Genomic DNA, 7,989 nt, shown 5'->3' with positions numbered 1-7,989 from the left:
TAAGCCTGCCTCCATTTCCTCACCCTCCTGCTGAAGGAGAGAGAAAGCGACACAAGAATCTTTCCCGCCGTAAGCCAGGCATTTGCCTTCTTTATCATGTCTCGCAATAAAGTAAGAATTCCCAGATCCCAACATTGTCCCCAGCCAGCCAAGGCAAGCCACCACTCGACCTCTGCTGCAGCGGAGGAGCAGCCTTCCACACAGCAAGCACAAACATCCGACTCCCCGTGCTCACACCTCGCACGTCCTGACCCTTTTCTCTTCGCCCTCTGGAACATCTTAAAACTTGGCAGAGGTGAGCCGTGGCAATGACCGACAAATATTGGACTGGGAGAATACAGCAGTTGCCATACGGGTCAGCCTAACCAGCATCCTCTTCCCAACCACAGCCAACATCAGAGGCTCCAGAAAGTCATGGCTAGCCCACTACCTTTGGTACAAAACAAAATTTTTTTTTTTTTTTATAAACCATATTGGCTAGGCCCTGTGCTGAGCATGAAGGTTTCTATGTTTTTTTTATAGCAACTGATAGTTTAATCATTACCAATTACAGTCATTCTGTTATCCATATATGGTTCCCATCATAAGGGATGAGATTCTTCTTCCCCTTCTCTCCCCCCTTTCTTTGACCACTGCCCCATAGAAGCGTGCAGCAGTTGTAGCCCACCTGCCCCCTCCCAATGCAGAGAGGTTTTTGCACACCCTCCCACTTCGAAGCCAAGGAACAGACAAACAGTCCGTGGCCGAACTCAAACTGAATTGGAAAGGAGCTCTTCTTCCCCAGGAAGGAGAGGCTGACCCAATAGCGCTGCCTCTGAATCACCCCTCCTTGGGCTCCTCTTCAGTGCTGCAAGACTTCCTCACTGTGCAAAGACTTCCTCACTGAGCGCCCTGGAACATACTTTGGGGTAACAAGAGGAACAACAGTGACTACAATAAGCCAGGCTTTATTTACCAGCCCCAACTCAGCCTTGTTGAAGCCTTAGATGTCCGTGACTTTCCAGTAAAAACGTACATCTCGATTTCAGGCTTTGAGGCTGGAAGCTTGCAACTGAGAAACGTTTAGGTAAGAAACTCTTAACTGCTCTTCCGAGCTGCAGCACTGAATGCACTGCAGTGAACTTTTACAGGCACAAAGCAAGCCATCCATCCTAGCCAGGCGTGGAGAAGGACGGGTTATTAAATATGGCTTTAAAAGTTTCCTGTAGTACCGGTTCCATTACACAGAGTTTTACCATCTCATTCCAGGTGAAGTATGAGTCAGAATACAGTAAAGCTATTTTTAAAAGATCTGTCAGACCTACAACTGTATTCCGGGGACAAATTAGAAGAAATATTCACCGTTGATACAAGTCATGGTGACATGCAGAGTCGCAGATCACAGGACGGAGAGGAAATGATTGAACGGGGTTGTATTCTTAAAGATCTATGACCTGGGATGGTGGTGGGAAGGAGATCGCCTGAAGTTTATTTTGGGCCTAGAAAAGTAAGTGCACTCACTGTAAATGTGGAGTTCTCAGACACAATGTTTTAGACACAGGTGAGATTTTCAAAGCAGCAGAGAAAGACTCCATCTTTCTGAAATTTCAGTGGCACATCTGTACCTACATCCTGAGGACTGCTTTGAAGGTTTGGCTGCCTGATCCTGCTTTGCTGGCAGAGGAATGAAATAAGCAACAAACGGATCCCGTGTCATCCCACACCACCCCAGGAGCAGCACTTGGTTTTCTGCTGCTCTCTGCTCTGAAGCTGCGACTGGTTTTTTTTCCTCTCTTTGCCAACTTCAGTGCAAACACACCCCGGCCCCACGGCTGTTCTCAACCTGCTGAGCTCCTGCTCCAAAACTGTACAGCCCAGAGAGAAGTACATTTTATATACATGCTGGTTCCCTGCCCTGGCTTTTAGGAACAGCTACACAGTCACAAGGGCACGGTAATTTATCCCCACAAACCCTTGAGCCTCTCCACGGCAGTTTTCCTTGCCATTACACTCTCCACGTTGGCCTTCGTGTTTGAGAAGGGCATGGGAGGTGGCCTGTGCAGCAGGTCCCCACGGTGCCATCCTCAGCACAGCGTTCCCAAGGAAGCATCCTGGGAACATCAATGCAGATCCTTCAAAGCCACCGCTGGAACCATCTGCAGACATGCTTTGAACACAAACACAAGCTTCTCCTCTTGCCCCTGAGGGTCAGGAGCGTGAAGACACATTGGAGGGAAACGCTAACCCAAGGGCTGGAAAGACCTCGCTCAGCTCCTGCTCTTTAGGGTAGTCCTCAACATACCTTCATCTGGCTGCCTGTGAAGGCACCAGCATGTCCACGCAGGAGAAACCCCTCGCCCAGGGTTGGCCAGACACAGTATCTGTGTTGGCAGCAGCTGCTCAACAGTCGCCAGCAGCCTGCACACAGCCCATCCAGTCAATGCTGCAAGGCAGCGCTCGGCTCATGTAGAAAGGACTCACCCTCACATGACAGGAGAACCCTGGAAGGTGTCCCACAGCCAGCCTCTGGCCTGCAATACGCACTTCATCCCTGTTCGGTGTCGCTGTGTGACAGTCAGTGTGCTGCTGCTGAGGATTTGCTTGGGTTGGAGCTTCCCAAGTGGGTGGCAGAGCAGGAGGACACCAAGGCTTAAAGGTGACAACGCAGGAAGCACCGTGCTGTCTCCAGCGCTGCCAAGACTTCACGGTCTGCAGATATACTCATCGGACCAGCTGAGGCAGTGCTGGACGCCGTCCCGGCACAGCCTCCTGGGGACGCAGGAGCAGTACTGGTAGAACACAGGGCTGCAGCTCCACCACTCCGACCCGCACGGAGGACAGTCCGCCACTGGGAGGGATGGAAAACAGAGAATAGAAATGCCTCTGCTGCACTGACCCCTTCCTTCTTTTTCACGCAGGTAGCTACCCTTTTGTCCCCTGGCAGCTACTGAAAAGCCACTGGTGATGACCCTGTATCTGTGAACCCACCAAAGAGGACACTCGCTTGGTGCTACTTGTGGGAGACAACCACGGAGCGTGATATTGCAATGACCTTCATGGCAGACATGCCATCCTGGGAAGAACAATGAGTTGTAATTTTATTTTTTTTTTTTAGCAAGCTACTCTAGAGAAAGCTGATGATACAGGCAGGTCTTGTCTGAGGTTCAAAACCAGGGAGGTGACTTAGAAACAAACCTGCTGCCCATTTTAGTGAGAGAAGGATCTAGATGGCTTTGAAGCTGCTGAGGCATGCTCAGCCCTCCTGGCTCAGACATGTACCCTTCTCCTGACCAACAACCAAAGGTCGGTTTGAACGATCACTGCTGCCTACAACTACACATCATGATGGAACTGCTCCACACTCAGCAAGCCACAGAGGAGCAGCAACTTTTGGAGCTGGGAGAAAAACATGGAGCCTTTCCTCTCTTGATTGCCACCAGAAGCCTTAGCAGCTGATGGGATGGAGCCTGCATGGTTCATATTCACATCCTATCCCAGCTATTTTGTGTTTTAGTGGTGGATGCCAGCCTCTAGACATTTCCAGCAGCATCAGTGAGTGCCACACCTGTGCAACCTCTTTCAATCAATCAGCAGAAGAGATCTTTTGCCCAACAGTAGCCAGAAGAGAGACTTACAGCTCCCCATCTCATCAGAGCAGTCTCCGCAGTCGTTCAGCCCGTTACACCTCCGATCAGCATAGACCCAGTACGCGGGGTTACTGCAGCGGAAAACCAGGTATCCCGGAAGGCTGCGGGGCAAGTCACCTGCAAGGGTGGAACACACAGGGGACAGATGTGCTGGCTAAAATGGGGATGGTGGCTGCCAAAGGCTGCTGTTATGGAGTGGGGGGGGGTCAGTCGGTCCTTCCCTGTGCGGTGTCAGGGCATGAATGATGCCGCAGACGGGGAAGCTGCGGTTGGAGAGGGAAAGGGATGCTTGTGGCCAAGCTAGAAGCCGAGTCTGGGCGCCCCAGGCTTCTGCTTTAATGAGTTTTTTCCTAGGGTAACTGGACAATAAATTAACCATGTAGGCATACAGCTTAATCAATGGAGGAAAACTGCATTGCAGTTTAAAAAACCCTAGGAAGATCAGAGGAGCTCAGAGTCCTTGATTTCTGGCATTCCCGCTGGGTTTTGGGCAGTGCCACCTCTTCAGCATCTGCCCTACAAAGGCTCTACCAGGCTTATCTGCTCACATACACGGCCAGAAGCACGGAGCAGGATTAGAGGGACACTGGCTGCTCTGTCTCATGACAGGAAGACCAGCGCGGGGAGGATGGTCACAACAAAACCACTCACCACAGAGTTTCTCCTGCTCGTCCTCTCCATTCCTGCAGTCGCTGATTCTGTCACAGACCTGGCTGGCAGGGACGCACGTCACGCTGTCGTCACACAAGAAACCTGTCCTGTTTTTGGAAGCTGTACAGAAGCGGTTCACTGAAGGGAAAGCAAGAAAGACTTTATTTTCCAACATTTTCATTGTATGAGGAATAGATCAAGGGGAAGAGAAGGGGATTTCTGAAATTCATTTGTTGTTCTGGAAATAACCAGGGGCCAGGATTAATTTCTTGTAGGTTCATGGCAGAGTCTGAAAACTATACTACTGGTCTGAAGCATGACCGTGCAACCAGAGTTACCACAGCCCTGTGGAGCAGGACACTGGAGCCGAGGAACGGCTGGTGGTGACTCAGTCTGTGCAAGGCTGGCACAGCCCCGCACCACGCTGCTGGTCCCTTTCCTTCCTCCCGGTCTGCGCCGGGAAACACGACTTCACGCGTGGTGATGCACACAAAGGCTTTTCTCAAGCAACATCATTTTCTGCCTCCCTTACCAAAAAAAATAATGACTCCTGGGATACCAACCTGGCGCACGTAACAGGAGTCCCAGCGCCACGGCCAAGCCCACGGCGGCAGCGAGGACGAGCAGCACCGCGGCGGAGATGCAGGCGCGTCTCCACGTGCAGCCCGCACGGGCGCTGCGTGGCTGGCAGCAGTCTGCTGGGAGGTGAGAGAGGTGAGGGGCCGGGGAAGGGTCCGGTGGGTCTGAGCGGGGTCGGGGTGTTTCAGAGGGGAACGGCACAGAGCCACGGGGTGTTTCAGGGGGGTCTGCATGCAGGACTGGTGTGGGCTGATCGTTGAGTTTTAGTAGCTAAATGACAATGACAACACCCCCTCGCAGGCAATTTTGCTGCTTGCAGTGTGGAAGAGCCCGTGCTGCCATTACAGAGCACTGGGAGCGACCCCTGAGGTCTCTGCCAACCCTGAAGTGCTGCGTCTCCGTTGGAGCTTACCCAACGCTCTCGGATGCAGAAGGGTGGCGGATGCCAAGCCCCTGCCCGGCCCCGTGGGACAGCAATACCCTTTTCACAGCCCGAGCAGCCAAAGCACAGGGCAGGTCAGTGTAAGGCTGGGAAAGGTGCCCTCCCCTCCCAGAGCCCACAGCAAAACTCCTCAAGAGGTAAAATGAAATTTTACAGCATTTTGGGCTTTCTGCCCCAACGAGGACTTTAATGCTCCCACAAAATAAGGCTGAATTATCAGCTCAAAATAGTGAGAATTGGCTGAAGATCATCCCTTTCCCTCCCTAAAGACATCTCCAGGGTACAAAGGGCAGCAACCTTCCAGGGAGTCCAACTTTCAGAAAGTCACATACATAAATCAAGCAAAATCCGGAAGCTAAAGGCCAAACCCACAGTCATTGCACCACAGAGCAGCGCACGTAAGAGCAACGCCGTTCAGCTGCCCCCTGCAATCTGCGGCACCAGAGCTTTGTTTCTAAACCAACGTTGTATTTTCTTACATCCCTTTGTATCGCCAGACCAATAGAATAAAAATTAATGTGGTCAGAGAAACACATAACCGATCATGTATAATTGGATTTTGGTATTTCTAAACTTTCATTGAAAATTTAGAATTTGTCTTAGCTCTGCTTCATATTTACTTAGTAGTTGTGTTATAGAAACGGAAGTGAAGACGCGGCCTTTGCTCAATGGCAAAGGGATCCTGGCTGCAGTAACACCCCCTCTGTCATGCTTGAGCAGGAATCAAACACAGAACATTTCAGCTTAAAAGAAGAGTGATGAATTACAGCATGTCTGTGTCTACAAGACACTTTTGACCAGAAAGCACAACAGCTGCAAACAGCCACGAGTCTAAAATAATGGCAGTGACGAAATGTTGCAACTCGATCTACAGGTTTGCTATTGATTCTGTTTGATCTCACCTTAACACGGCCAAAATTTGCTGAAGTTGGGCCATTAGCAAGTTCATTATGAGCCTTTCTGTGACAGACAAGAATTGCCTATCATGCTCCTAAACCATAAGACTGCCAATTCCAGGCCAACAAAGAGCAGTTTAAGTTTATTAAATTTATAGTCTGGATGTTTCACTAGACAGAAGGGGGAAGAAAAAAAAAAAAAATCAATCTCAACAGATCATAAATACTTGTTGTATTTTACATTACATAGATAGTTTCAATTGATTTATATTTAATAATAAGAATATTAAGCTGTGCATTTTATTCGTTACCTCTTTCTTCAGAGAAGGACTTTGTTGAATCAAAAGTAGCTACATCACCATTTCTCTAGAAGGAAAGGAATAAAAGACTTTACAGAAGCAGCATGCAGTAACCACACAAGGTATGCCTTTCTAGTTCTCATACCATCTTACCCAGGAATATATAATGCATTCCTTTATTTTCACATACAAGCAAAAATTGCCTCGGTGGCAACGTGGCCCAGGTTTAATTCACAAAGTGATCAATCAGATTGCTTTTTAAATCTCAGTTACCCATTTGTAAAACAAACATTAATGCAAGTGCAGTGCTTTATATCAATACTTTTGTATCAAATTAGGTTAAGTAGAAATGACTTGAAATCTCACAGAAACCAGTGATAACGAGGTCAGACAAACAGCGTGATCAAGAACATATGTACTTTAGGAAACAGCTGAACATAAGATTTTTCCCCAAAGAGAAGGACTGTACCTGGGGGTGAGTTTTGTTCATGCTTCCCAGAGCGACAGCCCTCACAGCAGCTCAAAGGACCGCGGGGAGTTTTCTGCAGCTAACAGGAGCTCTGTTACCAGGATACAAAAACCAACAGAGGCAGGAGAGCAAGGAGCATGCTGCCGCCTGGGCACGCAAGCAGGAGGGGATGGGGAAGGCAGCACCGAGCCCATGCTCCAGCTCCGGTTGGAAACAGGGTTTCTGGTTTGCTTCTCATTCCTCCTGGCTCCATCTTGGTTCCACAACAGGCAAATCATAAAGGACACGGAGATTTTGGATGCCGAGAACTGATGCCCGCTGCCACTCCTGATGCCAGTTCAGAAGATGAAGGCTCACGCCTAGCTGATACTCACTGCAGCTACCCTGCTGCCGGTCAGGGAGAACACCCCTTCACGACGAAAGCTTGAGGGAAGAGTGTCTCATCATCTTCGTGCAAGTCTCCTTTCTCCCCACCTCCTTCCCAAGACAGAGCTGACACACTGCTTACCAGGGCTTCGGAGGAGAAGCTGGCAGCTATATTGCCTACAAGCTGGCTTCAAATTGATTGAAAGCATGAAATAATGCCCAATACGGAGGAAGGATTACAGCTACCTCCCTTTCCATCCCCACACATACAGCTATTTCTTGATTCCATGGAGTTTATACACGCTTCTTGACAAGGGCATCTGCCAGCCCTGCGCTCACCTGTTCACAGACCACCCAGAATTAAATACAGCCTTGTAGGAGCTCCTCCTTCGGCATGGCAACACCACCACTTGTCCAAAGCAGAAGCTTCTCACAGCAATATGTCACTGTTAAACTTGGTGCTAGAAAGCTCTCCTGTTCCAAGGGGGATTTTGGGTAAAAACACCAAACACCAAGTAGCAAACGGTCTGCAAGCCTGGGCTGCAGACACCTGCTACAATGTGGAAGAACAACAGCTGAAGGGTTAAAACCTGCCTATCTTAAATTCTGGATCTGTTTGTCTTTAAAAAGGAAGTTTTAGTTTCTAATCAGGCTTGATTCA

The 7,989-nt window shown here is 49.4% G+C and overlaps 1 protein-coding gene across 2 annotated transcripts; it reads right to left on the bottom strand.

The window, feature by feature from the left end:
- Positions 1-933: 933 nt before the first annotated feature.
- On the bottom strand, positions 934-7,385 carry LDLRAD1 (low density lipoprotein receptor class A domain containing 1). 2 transcript variants are annotated; one of them, XM_075759365.1, is made up of 6 exons: positions 6,963-7,385; positions 6,506-6,560; positions 4,841-4,972; positions 4,278-4,415; positions 3,615-3,743; positions 934-2,827 (listed from the first exon to the last, which is right to left on the bottom strand). In XM_075759365.1, the coding sequence occupies exons 1-6, from the start codon at positions 6,981-6,983 to the stop codon at positions 2,682-2,684; spliced, it is 621 nt and encodes a 206-aa protein (XP_075615480.1). In that variant the 5' UTR covers positions 6,984-7,385; the 3' UTR covers positions 934-2,681. The 2 variants fall into 2 exon arrangements, with proteins under 2 accessions (XP_075615480.1, XP_075615479.1); XM_075759364.1 differs by having other exon boundaries at positions 2,560-2,827; positions 4,841-4,975; positions 6,963-7,131.
- Positions 7,386-7,989: the final 604 nt, after the last annotated feature.

Source organism: Balearica regulorum, chromosome 8 (assembly GCF_011004875.1).
Source record: "Balearica regulorum gibbericeps isolate bBalReg1 chromosome 8, bBalReg1.pri, whole genome shotgun sequence".
NCBI lineage: Eukaryota > Metazoa > Chordata > Aves > Gruiformes > Gruidae > Balearica > Balearica regulorum.
The sequence above is the reverse complement of the archived record's forward strand: the minus strand, read 5'-3'. Positions and strand labels throughout refer to the sequence as shown.